This window comes from Lacerta agilis, chromosome 5 (assembly GCF_009819535.1).
Source record: "Lacerta agilis isolate rLacAgi1 chromosome 5, rLacAgi1.pri, whole genome shotgun sequence".
In the NCBI taxonomy this organism is placed as follows: domain Eukaryota; kingdom Metazoa; phylum Chordata; class Lepidosauria; order Squamata; family Lacertidae; genus Lacerta; species Lacerta agilis.
This window is the reverse complement of record NC_046316.1, coordinates 46,487,699-46,504,250: the sequence shown is the minus strand read 5'-3', so window position 1 is coordinate 46,504,250 and position 16,552 is coordinate 46,487,699. Positions and strand designations below refer to the sequence as shown.

Below are 16,552 nucleotides of genomic sequence, written 5' to 3'. Positions count from 1 at the left end.
CCACAGTTGAATTGGTTTTGTTTCACTGGAAAGAAAAGAGGGGGTGTCATGAATTTTATGTTTCTTTTAAAAAACAACATCCAAGACCACAAACAATTTGGAAGTTAAGGGGGATCCCCGATCTACCTTGAGACTTGATCCAGTTCAGGAATGTGAGATCATGATCTGCATCACCCCAATTTATCTTGTTATTCAGAGAATACATCACTCTCTCTTGGTATTGTTATCTCCATTTACCAGTTGAAGTTTAGGTTTGCTGGATCTCAAATTATTTTAATCTGTTAAAACAAAAATAAATAAATAATTTGGTATAATTGGAGATGACACTATGGCTTCTTAGAGTTTAGATTGTGGTGTTAAATGGAATTCATGTGAATGAATTCCTCTGATGAACATCTTTATGAAACGGCTGGTTAACACATAGTTTTTGGAGTGAGTTACCATCAGTATTCTGATAACCAGCTTTATATTTCAGTGTTTGCTGTAAATCAGTGTCTGAAAGTGGGGGGTCAGAAAAATGAGATCATTGGACTGAAGATGATCCCAACTAAATCAGAGGTGAAGCATGTAAACCTACTTATATCATTGGGTAGGGAATGTTTGTGTGTGATCAATGGGGATTATTTCTCCAATGGAACAGGTGTGGACTCTGGGACTGCAGCTTCTTAGTCCTATATAGCGTAGTCAGTGGGCAGGGGTGATGGGAGTTGGAGTCCAGTAACATTTGGATACAAAATCAAGCAGGTGAACTATGAGAGTCCCATATACCATGGATGACATTAAAATAGTTTATACTAGTTGCTCAAAACAACTTCACTTTTAGCTCTGCCTGTTATAGACCTAAGCACTTAAGAAAAATAAGTTATGCCAATTTGAAATAGCTTTGGCAGCAGTATTATAATAAACAATTCTGGCATGTTTTGTCTGTAGATATATTCTGTATGGTTGCTAACAGCACTATCATGAAAGTCACACTTCTGGAAACATAAATGGATCTGACTAGTTTGTATTCAAATAACTCTTAGCAAAAATAAAAGACAACATCTGTACAGTGTACAGCATGCAAAAGAAATATATATATACAATAGTTTCATTGTTTAAAACTAGAAAGTCTCCTAAAAATAATTTTAAAAATTGGAAATTGTGATGAAACACATGTTACAATGTTGTTCTTATTAAACAAGTGAGCAAAACTAGCACAGATATATTTTAGAAGCTTTCCTTTGGCTGCTACCAACAGAGAGTTCCACTGCCTTGCCCTTGCTTTGCCTTGTCCCTCCCTGTCTCAGTTAAATGCAGTGCTGCTGACACCAGCAAAATGCAATTGCCCCCCCCCCAAAGCAACCAACCACTGATAGTATGCAGACTAATCATACTTTATGGAAGCTGAGTCTCCTTAGCGCTGACAGGTAGTTCAGTAAAAAGTACAATGCAGTTCCTACCTCTGACTGCCTTTAGTTCTAGGCAGACAGCTTAGAAATAGGTCTTCTCAGCAAATAGCCTCCCTGCAGAAATTCAACATAGATCAGTGCCAGCCCAGCCCAGCTTCATTACAAATACAGGGCTACTTATACTCTACAGTACTTTGTGCTGAGTCACTGGCAGCTCCTTCTGACTGATCTAGGTGCAGACAGTAACCCTTAATTAGTCATGGCCAGCGCTTGCGGTACTCACTGGTTCACAGTACTGGCATCTCCCTGCCCAGAGATGCTCATCTGCATGGGGAGGCGCTGCATGAACAAAATCCCACCAGAGTCTGGCCGCCACCTACTGGGACTGGCTGAAGCACACGAGTCCTGTTCCCCAAGGAGCACAAGAGTGGGAAGCGCAGTTTGTGACAAGCTTACCTCACTGTGCACTGTGCTCTGCTGCTGGCCCAGGGCACCCTGGTCACCACGCTGGTGGTGCTCATGATGGTTGGGGTACAGCGGGCATAGGAGCTGCCAATGAGTACTGGCAACATTTTTTCTAGAAAAAAGGAACTTGCCATGACCTGCTTTTTCTTTGCAAGCAAGCATAAACTTACACAATCCTAGGACTTGGAGATACTAGCTCTAGTGCAAACAGACAGCTCAGGCTCAGCCCAGCTCACCCAAAGGAGTTCCCATTTGCTTGCCCAGTCTAAAGAAACATCCTACTTGCCATGCTGAAGTCATTCCTTTCTCACTTTTTTATAATAGTTGCCCAGGAGACAAGTCACTTGTGGGATCAGTACCATAGCATGCGTAGTCATGCCTTGCACTTGCTGTGTCATTGATCCTTGCCTCGCTTCCGTACTGTACAGATTTGAGCCTTAAAAGTTCTTGGTAGAGAATATAGTCCGAGTCCTTCATCCAGAGAGAGAGACAGGACATTGAAGAGGTTTAAAAAATGCACTATTTTAATGCCTCCTACATCAAGTATACTATTGTAGTTGATTGGAAGAGCCATATACTACAAAATTCCATTTGTTAAATGGAAAAAGTGACTTTCGTGTGTTGGCAGTAGTTGGATTAATAGTTTACTGCATTAACATTGCCTCTCTGGAGGTTTAGGTTTGCCCTCAGTATGTTGTTTTCCTGAGCATTTATGGGCTACAGCCAAACATTTCAAGAGGCCAAATGTTAAGGCAATATCTTATATGGATTTGACTAGGAACAATGTCTATATTCCCCACAGGATACGAAAACAAAATACCCGTTAACCTGCTCTAGAGTCATTTACACTCACTAGAAAGTGAATTGCTCCTTAATTGAGCAGCTTTACTGAAATTAAATGGTTGCTTACATGCTTTTCTTAGACTTTTATTTCCTTCCTTAAATAGTGGTTTTCCTTTAGTTCTTGAGATATAGTTTTACAGTGCTCATTGCAGACATGTGGAGCTGATTCGGACAACTCTTGCTTATCCAGATGAAGTACTTCTGTGCCTGTGTTAACTTTTCTTTTTCAGAGGAATCACCACTAATGTCTCTTCTATCTGTAGCAAAATGTTCAAATTATTTATATGCACTGCTTGCTTGAGAATGGTCCTGATCTTTTGTAGACCTTAATGAGTCCATAGTGGGTGTAAAAAGTTTCTGCTTTGACTTAGTGCAGTATTTATATTTATACTGAGTTTGAAGTCATGTAATTGCCTATACAAGGTGTGATAGAAAAGAAAATATGCATACACACACATGCTTAGCAAATGGTGTCGTGGACTGGCTGGGTGCAGAGGAGTGGTGGGAGGCACTAACTGGGGAACTGCCAAGGGAAGAAGGCTCAGAGTCAGAGGATTGATGGTGGGATGACAGTGAGTGGTCAGAGGAAGAATAAGGGGCAGACGTAAACATAATAATTAAAAAAAATACTTTTTATAGAGTATTTCAAAATCGATAAATTAGCAATTATTTAAAATATAACGGGTATTTTAATACCATAAAAATCAATGTATAGTTCAACTTCTGCTCCTCATTAAACTTTGTCTCATACTTAAGAAGGAAATCTGTATTGAATGTGAGACATTTAACAGCTAGCTCTTTAAGAAAATCCATTATAATTAACACTGTTTTTTTTAATTACTACTATTGAAAAACATACTGTGAATTACACATGTATAAGAACGAAAAGATTTGAAAGTAAAGATGAATCTGAATATTTTGATTCAAGTACTTCATTAAGTATATATTTCAAGCTGCAGAACAATATAATACTTACAGATCTGTAGCCAAAACAGAAGTGTTTGTCTACAGTTTATTCACCATGCACATTGGCACATTGACATTGTGAATTTTTTTGCGTTCTAGGATGGAATTGTTTACATATGATTACATTGTATAAACCATATGCTGTTCAAATATGGGGGGACCTCTTAAATGGTTGCATTTCAAGCACTTGAATACCTCAAGATCCACCTGTCAAGAAAACCATTGGTTCTCCCCCTCTCTTTCTCCCTTCCCTCCCTGAGTCAAGATGTCATTCTACCAGTAATTCACAAGAACCCCTTTTATATTAATTGGGGTAAAGTGCTAATATATTTTATCTGTTGCCATGGTTGTGCTTTCCTTTTTATTCCCTTTATGTAATTAGCTTGACCACTTGGGGAACAAATAAATTAAGGCACAAAGCATGCCAGAGAAATTAGCTGTATGTTGTTCTTTGCTGGAATTCCATTGTCATGACCACAAGTAATGTGGCTCAGGGCTCATCCAAAATTCCACTTGTGCATACTAACAATGACTGAGTGGTTCCTGATAACAAATCCTATATTAGTTTCCCTGTGTTGTGGCCCTTTTACCTACTCCAGTGATGCACCCTTGATACTGTTGCTTAAGCTGTTTTAACATGGATGCCGCTGAGATGATAGGAACATAATGTCTGGCTGCTTTAAAGTCATCAGCCTTTCTGCTCTCCTAATGCTAAACATCTCACTTTAATTTGGTCACAATCAATACAGGCTTCTTTCCTAATTAAAGTAATTTGTTTTTGTGAATCTGTCTTATGTAAACTCAAACAGGCTCTTGAATAGTCTGTGTTTTGAATGCAAAGGTTATGGATATATAATATGTACCTTTGATTAAATGTTTGTGATAGAATTAAAAGTCTTTGTGCAGGCATGTTTACTAATAGAAGAATTTTGGTAATAAAATGAACCTTCTGTTAATATACCAAGGTAAACAGGTGTTGTTACATGGATTTTGCTTCTTTTGCATAAAAAAATAGCAATGTGATATGCTGCTTGTTCAGGTTCAATATTTTACCACATCTTAATTTTTTAAAATATCACAGACACCTGTAAGATGTAATATCATTGAAACATAACCTCTCGGGGAAGCTATCCCATACTGAAACTTATGAGCAAAAATTATAAAACTGCAGATAACCTCATAAATGTTATGGCTGGGTATGGAAATCTAAAATTTCACTCCCAGCTGAGCTGCTTTCTTTTCCTTTGGTATTTATGTTAAATTAATGTAGCACTCCTGTGGCTGACATTAGTAATTGGATATAGCTGAAGGAAACCTAACAGAGAAAATGGCACCCATTCTTCTTAAATTAAGGCATCAATTTTGCTAATACTGGTGACATATTCCCTGACTGATGCTGGTGGAAGAAGTTAGGATTGCTACTAAATTTCTTATGTCGGTGGATCTCCAAATTACACCATTGAAGTAAAGGTATTTTGATGATATAATGGTGTAGCAAAGACATTAATGGCATAATGTTAAGTCAGTGTTAAGTGGAATTGGGGCATGACAAGAGTGCAGTTTAGTCAGAAGTATATGCTCACTGAGGGCTCAATTCCATGCTCAAGATCAGCATAATATTAGTTGGGGGGGGGTGAAGAGTGGTGTATGTTTAAAGCACCAATAGAAATGTGATTTGTGGGTGTTCTCTGTAAAATCATTGGCATTCAGATGGTACTTTAACCTTTCTCTTGAGAAAACTACTAAGGGTTTCTATGTGTATGCCTCCTGACTAGTGAGCTGTGGAATTGTGGTTAAGGAGAAATTATGCGCTCTTGCATTTTATGTGGGGTAGGTTCTGTGTTATCATCTTGATATTTCTGTTGTTGCTTTGGGTCGGTACTTCCTATGCATGGGTAATGGGGGAATGACTGCTTTCCTCTTGCAGTTACAGTAGTTTGCTCTAAAGAACATTTCGACAATGTGGGATGATAGCTACTCAAGTGGTTTGTGGCAAGTCTTTTTCTCCTGATAGTTGTCACTGTCCTAGAAGTTCAAGAACATGTTTTGGGGATAATGACATCAAAGGCAAATTAGGACTCCTGCCAGGACTGTTATCCAAGAATGATAACAGTTGAAATGCAAAAGTATATTAGGAAAGGTATGACCATGATTAGAATTCATGGATCTTTGTGCTGTGTGACTCAGATATATTGCATAGTACAGCTTTACAGGAATATTTAATAAATTTTAATAGAATTCATGGTAAGAATCTGGCAATATTTTACTCTGACCCATAGTACTGTTGCACTCCACCTGCTTCTTTCTATGCTGTGGCTTGAGATAGAAGGACTGAGCAGACCAATGGAATGCCACAGAAAGGAGAAAAGATTTGCAGGTCAATTCCATGATCTCCCAATCATACAGTATTAATTGAGCAGTGCTTCTCAAACTTTGTGGTTTCATGAACCACTTAAAAATTGCAGGGGGACAGGTCTCAGTGGACCACTTACCAACCTCCCCACCACCACCACTCTCATCATCATAAAAAACCCCAGCAACATTACAAATACCACTGGAAAGGACCCTTTTAACTGATAAACTTTTAGGTGAAAATTAGCAGACTGGTTCAGTGCCATATTATGAAAATCATGGGCTGTAGTCCAGGGTCTTGTTAGTCTATTGGAACATCTGTCTCTGGTCAAAATGGATGATTTTCATTATAAAAGCACTAATAAATCAAGTGAAGAACCATGTACAATATTCATGACTAAAAAAAACAAAAAAATTGTCCAGTAGCACCTTAGAAACCAACTAAGTTTGTTCTGGGTATAAACTTTCGTGTGCATGCACACTTCTTCAGATACATCTGAATATAAGACAATCTCATCTGCTAATTTCTAAATGTTTGTCCACAGACAGCTTACTGATTGACTACCAGTTTACCTTCAGTTTATTACAAGAAGATGATCGCCATCACACTGCCATAAACTTCATTGCAAATCCTGAACAGGTGAGCTAATTTAAGTAACTGCCTCTAATATGATTATTTAGTGGTCATAGACTAGGTATCCATTATATCTGGTGCTTTTCTAAATCTGTTTGTAAGAACTAAAAGGTAGTAAGAAGGGATGATATAAACAACTTCCAGTTCAGGGAAAACAAGTGGTTTCTTCAGGGTTTGAATAATCAAGAACTCAGATTTTGAAGTGAGATATATATCCTCATTCATTAGGACTCAAATCAATTTCCATTTCACACTTATGTAAATTAAGTTGTCTCACTCCTGCAGATGCCCAAATGTTTCTTAATGCTCTCATACTGGTTTCTGCAGTGGAGCATGTCACAGTGCCTCCTCACTTGTATGCAGAGCTGATTGATGAATAGCTGCTTGTCACTGCAATTAATCCCTTGCCACCTACTTGGGAGTAAGCCCTATTGAATTCAGTAGGCCTGATGTCTTAGTAGATGTGGTTAGGATAGTACTGTAAGGTGTGAAACATATTTATTTTTCCTTGGACAAGGCAGTGGATAGTGGAGATGTTTATAGAAGTTAAATAAAGTGTGTGTGTTCATTCCATATTTAAACTGTTGCTGTTTTAAAAGCCAGAATACCCATATATACTTCTCAAGACCCGAAGTTCATTTTCAGAGGTCCTTCTCCAGGTATCTCTACTAGTGAAGTGGTAGCCATTAGGGAGAGGGCCTCTCACTGATGGGCATGCTAACCTGGTGCTTACACTGTAGACTTTTTGGGAGCTGGTGTAGACTATATATCCCAGATTTTTCAGTTTTAGAAACATGTTTTTGTGCTTTTTAGACCTTGGAAACTACTGTTTTCACTGTTGTTGGTTTTATCCTGCTTATATTCTGATACTCATTTTTATATTCATGTTGTATTCTTATTTTAACTATTTTCTGTACACTGCAGATAAATGTTTGTTAATGGGCAGTATAAAATATTGTTAATAACTACATGATAAATTTAAAAACCTTTAACTATGCAATGACACTAACTCTATGCAGAGTTAATGTAAAATTATTCCTCATGCTTTAGCAGATCTGAGAAGTGCAATAATTCTGCTCTGAAAACACTCATCAGCAACACATTAACTTGAAACATATCTTGTGTGGCTGTGAGATGGGAATGCTGCAGTTCGTAGTATTTTTCCTAATAATATCACATACTTTACAGATATAGTAGTGATTTAGATGCCTTTTTGTAGAGCTATTTACATTGATGGCTGAGCTTTTATTTCTTAGGAGCATGCAATTTGAAGAGGTGCTCCACACCTTAATTATGAATTAACCAAATTACCGTGCAATCCTATGCATATCTGCTTAGAAGTAAGCTCATTGACTTCAGTTGGACTTACTCCCAGGTAAGTGTGTATAGGATTGCAACCTTCTTCTACAGTGTGAATCTGAAATCTTGCTTGAGAAAACAACTAATTTGGACTTTACTATAGCTAAAAAATATAGGAAAACATTTGGGTCTATGTTAATTTCATTGAATCTTTCTTTTAAATAAAAATTTCAAGTTGGATTTTATATTATCATGTGAAATAGGTTGTTAGTCTTATACTCTCTTGGATATATTCCTTTTCAGTTAAACATTCCTGAGTTTATTAGCTAACATCCTGATGTAATCAGCCATTTCCTAGAACTCTGCAGCTTCACTAGCAAGGGCAGGGAAGGTACTACTTCTCCTTTCTTCTGTTATTGATGATAAGCAGCCTACTTGTTCTAGAACAGGCTTCCTCAAACTCGGCCCTCCAGATGTTTTTGGCCTACAACTCCCATAATCCCTAGCTAGCAGGACCAGTGATCAGGGATGATTGGAATTGTAGTCTCAAAGCATCTGGAGGGCCGAGTTTGAGGAAGCCTGCTGTAGAAGAACAGCTTTTTGGTGGCTGTGGGGAATTGTCCATTAGCAAATCAATGGGAAGTCCCCTTGAAATCAGTAGTGATTGCACTCCAGAAACTACCATATTTACTCAAATCTAGGCCTAATGCTCACTTTTTTTGCCCAGTTATGTTGCTAATATTAAGATGCACATAAGATTTGATGGAACATTTACATTTGCCGGCAAATACTTATTTTTGGTTTCAAGGTTCTGAAAATTGAAGTGTGCATTAGATTCGATGGTGCATTAGACTCTAGTAAATACGGTAACATGCACAAAGAGCTTCCGTTACTAGCTATGGCAGTTTTGCAAGTTCATGGAGGCCTTCACTGTTATCAGCTGTAGCATGTGAAAAACTACGTCAGTGGAGCATGCCCAGTGTGTTTAAGATCAGGGCATATGTTTGAACAACTGTAGTTGAAATAAGGTCATTGCTTGTTTAAGCAATAGTCTTGCGTAATTTTCATATTTTCTTTTTAATTTTTTTAGTCAAACAAAAATTTGGACATATCAATTAATGCATCAAACAACTTCAACCTGAATATCACTTGGTCAATTGGCTCTACAGGTAAGAAAGCCCATAATATATTTCTACTTCCATATTCCCTCAACTACTTATCATCTAACTATATTTACATGATTGCCTTTTTGTTTCTTATTAGTAAAGCTTAATAAAATGTATTCTTTTTCCAGGCTCATTATGCCATTATTAACGATATTACTTAAAACTCAGATAATTTGCAATCTGAATAAAGGTTCATTAACATGTTAACTTTCTTCCCTATTCAATTAAAATTACTTCGGTAGCAAAACCTTGTATGCTCTTTAAATTTTTAGAATGGCAGTGTTATGAACGCAGTGATTTTAATTAAGATAAATTACTTTCTTAACTACTGCAGAGACTGAGATTTTAATTTCTTTGTTTCAGTGTTCAAGCCTGGAATTTAATTATTAACCTTAACGTTGATATCAAACAATAAAATCCTTCTGTGTGTGCTGATAAAAGAACCTGCTTATCTTTTTTTTCAAACTTTTGAACCCAATTTCTCCATTGGCTTTAATAAAAAGCTTTGTTTAGAAAGTTTCTTTGAATTGGTTCTGTTGACTTTCTGAAAATATATCCAAGGAGAGCACCATTGATTGCATTTTTAATTAATTATGCAGAATGGTTAAGAACATGAGGCGCTTCACACTTTATGTGACAGATCTGTTTCTCCAGGTGTCAATTATGGTTTTACCTGTGGAACACTGCAACATTTGAAAGGGAGATGCACATTTGTGAACATATGGTGCGCACACACTGATGAATTGCAGCCAGGTGTAGCTCCACATTGTGTATCCACTGTATATCTCTGTATTTTGCAGACCTGCACTCCCTCTTCTTCTGAGATCTGTGCTAGCATTACAGATTGTGTGTCATACCTAGGTGCACTACCACAAGCTGCTGAATAGGAAGAGCTTGATATTAATAAGTTAGGGCGCTACTAGGGAGGTTGTGCCGTGGGCCTGTTCCCTAAAGAAATTCCTATGATTTTCAGTAAAATGAGACAAAGTTTCATTACTGCATAAAACTAGCACTAAGAGACCTGTGCTATGCACCCTTGTCCTTCAGTTAGCCTCTCTCTATGTGTGTCTGTGTTTAAACATGTAAAAAAATTGTTGTTGTTGTTGTTCAGTCGTTCAGTCGTGTCCGACTCTTCGTGACCCCATGGACCAGAGCACGCCAGGCACGCCTATCCTTCACTGCCTCTCGCAGTTTGGCCAAATTCATGTTAGTAGCTTCGAGAACACTGTCCAACCATCTCATCCTCTGTCGTCCTCTTCTCCTTGTGCCCTCCATCTTTCCCAACATCAGGGTCTTTTCTAGGGAGTCTTCTCTTCTCATGAGGTGGCCAAAGTACTGGAGCCTCAACTTCAGGATCTGTCCTTCTAGTGAGCACTCAGGGCTGATTTCCTTCAGAATGGATAGGTTTGATCTTCTTGCAGTCCATATAAAAAATACAGTGACACAAATCCTCTTCAGGTATTCATCCTGCAAATGCAAGGGTGAAAATTTGCAGCAGGCTGGGGCACAGCTGTTGGTCCCACCTCTGTTACTAGTTATACCCCCTCAAGCCTGACTTTTGCATGTTTAGCATGAAGGTCAGAGAGCAGCTTTCAAGTATTTAAGAAGCCTCTTCATAATCAGGCATTGTTCCTAACTGTAAGGAGGCTTGCAAATGTGCTTACAAGACACTTTCAGACCTTTGCACTAAATAAGTACAATTTTGGGGTTGCAGTGCACATAGAGACATTGGGAGTTGTGCTGCAGCACATATTCCCACCCCTGTACACACTGTTAGGTAAATCGAGGGATGATTTACTATGCAAACATTTACTGATGAAGCAGAATGTGGGACTCCCACTCCAGATTTCTATTTTTTTTTATAAGATTTTATTATTTTCCATATATAAACAAAGAACAATACAGAAATACATAATAAACAACAAACAATAAACAACAACAATAACAATAACAGTGACAATAAACATAAGAAAAACACAAATGCATAACTAAACACACACCTATCTTAATCTTCTTCTTAATTCTATCTTCTTTTCAACCTTTTTGGCTTCCCCCGTTCCCCCTCCTGCATTCATAACTAGTATATAACTTGGGTAGCTTTGTATCTTTTTCCACAAATCATAATCTTGTCTCTCATTAAACTTTAAGTTAATTAAACAAATATAGTTTCTCACTTAAACTCAGTATCTTTATATATTCTTACACAATCGTAATATTTACCTCTAAACTTCTGATGCACTATTTTATCTGACATAAACATGCTGAAGCCGATTCTACTAGCTAACTCTGCTCAAATATTCAATTTTACACATTTAACTAAATAGTCCTTAAATTTCTTCCAATCCTGCGACACCTTCTCCTCCCTCTGGTCTCGGATTCTCGCCCCACTCCAGATTTCTAAAGTGTACATTGTTGAATCTTAATTCTGTTTAGTGTGGAACTAGATGCATGGTAAATATGGAATTTTCATTCTCATGATTGCTTCCAGCAATGAAAGTGAGTGCAGGTGTCACCTGAAGGGAGAAGCAGCATGGGAAGGGGAGCTTAATACATTCATTCACCCATTTGGGAAGGGGAGCTTAATAGATTGATTCACCCATTTCCCACTGAAATCCTTTGTTCCAGCTGGTTTCTCCCCAGTACTTTCCCCTCCACGAGTCTAGAGAATACTTACAGAAGCAAAATGACAAATGCCCCCCCCCTGCTGTTCTTCCTGCAACCTCCACCCCACACTGTACTCAGCATATCAGAACAAAATAAAAAATAAAAAAATCCTTCCAGTAGCACCTTAGAGACCAACTAAGTTTGTTCTTATCCTTTGGTGTAGGGTTTGGCCTGTTTGGCCAATATAGAAAGCTGAAGGGCACTGTTGGCATTTGATTGCATACACAATGTTAGAAGATGAGCAGTTAAATAATCCTGAGCTGGTATGTTTGATGTTGTTGGGGCCAATAATGGTGTTGTCCGGGTTTATGTGGCAGCAAAGTTGGCATCTGGTTTTATTGCAGTCTCTAGTACCAGTGTCCATGTTGAGTCCTGTTGTTGTATTATTGTGGGTGAGGAGTTGTTTAAGATTGGGTGGCTGTCTGTAGGTGATGAAAGGTCTTCCTCAGAAGCAGAGGCGGTCTCTTGTTTGCTATCAAATTTGTGTTTCCCAATTAATAATACTTTCTCTGAGGTGTGGTTTCTTTTACTTCATTGTTGCTTGAAATCCCCTAATTTTTTTTGGGGGGGGGGAATCCTTTGTTTCTTTTTTTCCAGCTCAGCAATTTACAGATCAAACAGAATTGCTGAAGAGTCTCATGTCTTACAAATGGAATAGGTTTATCTAGTTGAATATGAGATGTCCTAAGAATAGTTGAGATACTAAAGCAATATTTCACAATCAGGACAAATACATATTTTTACACACTTGAATAACTTATTCAATTTTAGTGTAACTTACTTGAGGAAACTGTATTAGCTGTGTGGTGAAATGGGATAAAGTTGGTATAACTTTCAAATCCATTATATGTTTCATTAATCATTCATAATATCTGAACAACTATTCATAAACTTTGCTAGTATATAAAGGATATATGTATAAATGTTTGTTTTATATTCCTCATGCCATTTTTGAAAATGTATAAAAGTTACTTATAGAGATGTTATACTTTATATATCTTTCCCCATAATATCCCATCATGATTTTAAAGATGAATCCAGTGTGCTGTCTTGATCATATGAACTGTGTGCTTGATTCAAGCAGCAAAGTATGCAGAAAGGAACTCTTAGCTGTCCAGCACAATTCAGTGTTCTTTTCTCCTGAATATTCATCCAAGGCTGAATGTGCATTTTCTGAAATTGTTGCTGTTTCTCCTTCCTTGGACTGGGTGGAATTAAGCAGCTTTGAGGAATTTACATTTGTTTCAGTCTACAGTTTTGTTATAGTAATGGATATCTAGATACCTGTTAGTTTTATTGTTGTGCACCAGCATGTGTGTCCTTGAGATGGAATGGTCTACCAGCTAATTTTTTTTAAATGGGCTTGCTTTTCATTATTTTTATGTACTCTCATAGCTGGAACGATATCGGGAGAAGAGATTCCAGTAGTTTCAAGGGCTAATATAAAGGAATACAGAGATAGTTTTTCCTGTGAAAAATTCAACTTTCGGAGCAACCCAAATATCACTTTCTATGTATATGTCAGCAACTTTTCATGGCCAATCAAAATACAGGTTAGTATAAATAACAACTATGATACTTCTGTTATATTAAGTTAACATTTTCCTCTGATCTGACCACCAGAAATGCAAAACTGGCTGTATTGTCTATGGAGGAAGGCCCTGTCATTGTGAGTGCCTTGTGGTGTTTCCTTTAGTGTTAAATCTGTGTGGTTCATATTTTTTTAAATGCATGGGTTTTAAATCATTTTTAAAAACAAGTAGTTCTCTGAAAACCTTGTGAATTAATGAGACGTGATTGCTGAAAGAAAAAAGTTTATACTACTACAGAATGTAAACTTAGACTCAACTGCTTAGTCATATTGTTCCTAGCTGCTGCTGTGATACAAAACTCCTTACCTTTCACCTACCTATTTATATATGTTGGGATATATGCAAAGATTATGAAAATATATAATTATTTAGTACATGGACCCAAGTATTCCATAACAATAAAACAAAGTTTGAAGCATTTGATTTAAGATGAACAAAATGTTTAAATTTAGCTACAGTGTCTCTTCTCTAATACTTCTTTTGCCATCTAACAGTGTAAACATATACATGCCTATTCAGAGGTAAGTGTGATGAGGCTTACTTCTAGGTAAGGTGGTATAGGGTTGAAACCCAAAAGTTCAATCTGTTGGAGTATCGCAACTATGACCAGTTGGATATAGCAGAGTACATGCAGACTTTCAGGAAGCATTCGGTTGCAAGTTGCGCAGGATGAAGCAGGAACAAGACGCTGCTACTAGTAACTTGGTTAACTACAGATGTTTATTATTTACAGCAGACTCACAAGTTACTATATACAGGATACAGACATGGATCTTATCTCTCTCTCTCTCTCTGAACAAACTCCACTCACTGACTCTCCACTATCTACTCTCTAGCTTGCCACAGGAAAGTCATGAGTCATCGTGCCTATATGGGTGACCTCGTCCAATAGCAGACCTGTCTCCAGGGTCCCATATCTCCAGGCAGATTAACTCCTCTGCTCAGACTTCTTGGCTTTCAGCCAACTCTTAATTGTGGACTGAGGGAAGCTGCAAACCAGCACGTAGTCAAAAAACCCAACACATCCTCAAAATATTATTTAAGTCAATATTGCTTTGTTCTTGGGCTCAGGGATACATAGAAATGTACAATAGACTCCATGAGACTGATGTGTCAGGCATTTATGACAGGATCAGAAATTAAAATTCTTAATTTTTTTTTTTAAAAAAAACTGTTCCCATTTTGTTTGCCCAGCTAATTAGTATGTGGAGACCATGGGCAGAGACATCAGATATTAACCCGGTTTCAGATGTAATGCAAAACCATAGCTTGTTAACAAGCCATGACCATAAACAAGTTTAATTTTGACTTGTTTGACCTCCCCAACCTGGTGCCCTTGATATGTTTTGGACTACAGCTCCCATAATCTCAGAAACCCATTCCAGTGGGAAAAATAAGCTATTCACAAGGAATAAGATAATGAGCTGGTTTATAAATATTGTTACTAGGTTAGGCTATTTTTTAATCATATTTGTATCACCTGTCTTCATATAGCATTAGCTTGCTATGGACTGACAGACAGTGACAGAGAGTGATTGCTATGTTAATTCAAAACAAACAATCCAAAGGCTAAGAACTTGATTGCAGAAAATATGTGTGCAAGGATGGTCAAAGATCACTAAAGCGTAACTAATTTTTGTTAGGTCATTTACTCAAACAATGAATAATTTAATCGGTTAGCAGCTGGAATTAAATGGCAGAATCATGCATAGAAGGTAGTTCTTGCTTATATATTATATATATTTAGAATATGTTCTATATAATTACATATATCTAGGTGAATGAATACATGCAGAAAACATACTGCCTTCCTCAAAAGCTCTTTACATGAATACTGAGGTTAAAATTTGACATTGGTGTAAACTTTAAAAATACAAATGGACTAAAATGGGAGAGAAATGTCAAATATGTTTTCTCCCCCACAGTTTCAAAGGCAATGTACTTCAGATGTGTAACAATATAAAACACTGCAATAAAATTCTACATGTATTGGTCTTAATTCTTTCTGCACTGTTGAACACACAACATAAAAATGATTGTTTCGAACATTAGTGGTTCAGAGCTATTTCAGAATGCCTTCTTCAGCAAAAAGAACTTTCCAATGAAGTTTCCAGTTCAGTAGTGTCCTCTCTTGCTTACCCTGAGATTTCAATATAATATTTTACAATGTGTAATATCTACAGAAATCATGCAGAAATTATGTCATAATGATATGAGACCTTTTTTGCCGAAAATAGTATGATAGGAAAACATTATTTTTCTCCTCCTTTAAACAGTATGATTAAGTAACAGGTTTAAAATACAAAGCCCAGATAGCAGTGGATTTTCATTTAGAACAGGCTTCCTCAACCTTGGCCTTCCAGATGTTTTGAGACTACAATTCCCATCATCCCTGACCACTGGTCCTGCTAGCTAGGGATCATGGGAGTTGTAGGCCAAAAACATCTGGAGGGCTGAGGTTGAGGAAGGCTGATTTAGAACTTTTGCAGTGAAAGGTTTTTCATCTGTGGTCTTCAAAGTAGACCATGCAAACCACACATCTAAGAAGTAAAAATGGGAGTTTTAACATGGTGCCAAAATGAAAGCAAGATTGTTGCCAGGTGGCTCTCAGTGGGGAGGAAATTCTACAAGTGGGGTGCTAGTACAGAAAACCCCTCTCCCATGTAACCATATCATATGTAACACCCAAATATGGTTTGCCCCTGAAAATACCATTGCTTGGATAGGATAGTTTTGGGAGAGGTGTTTCTTCAGTTACCCATTTTCCAAGTTGTTAAGGACTTCATAACACCTTCAACTCAGAACAGAAGTATTGTTGTATGACTCTAACTCAGTGCACCATATAACAGTCTTAACAGCCATGTTTCATACCACTTGCAGTTTCCAAGGCATGTTTAAGGGCACCTCCACACAAAGCATTTTATAGTAATTGAATTAGGAGCTTATGAGAGCATGAACTATTGTGGTCACTATCACTATCACTATCCAGGAACTGATGTAGGAGATGAAACAAGCAAAGTTGATATGGCACATTTATTTAAACGAGGTCTTCACTGATCTGGTTTGGGTGTTACCATTTATAACTTTCTGGGAGAGAGGGATGCACTACAATGGTATTTGAGGCCAAAACCTGCTACCAGGCTTGGCACATATAGAAGTGTGTGTGTGTGTGTGTGTGGA

At 37.6% G+C, this 16,552-nt stretch overlaps 1 protein-coding gene across 3 annotated transcripts in view; it reads left to right on the top strand.

Annotated features, from left to right (window-relative positions):
* The window catches only part of ATRNL1 (attractin like 1), a 505,113-nt gene that overhangs the window by 194,151 nt on the left and 294,410 nt on the right, over nt 1-16,552 (top strand). For all 3 annotated transcript variants that reach the window (XM_033149571.1, XM_033149570.1, XM_033149569.1), the window contains 3 exons: nt 6,563-6,657; nt 9,041-9,119; nt 13,176-13,333. In XM_033149571.1, the coding sequence (XP_033005462.1) occupies nt 6,563-6,657; nt 9,041-9,119; nt 13,176-13,333 (332 nt within the window). The remainder of the gene's footprint in view (nt 1-6,562; nt 6,658-9,040; nt 9,120-13,175; nt 13,334-16,552) is intronic.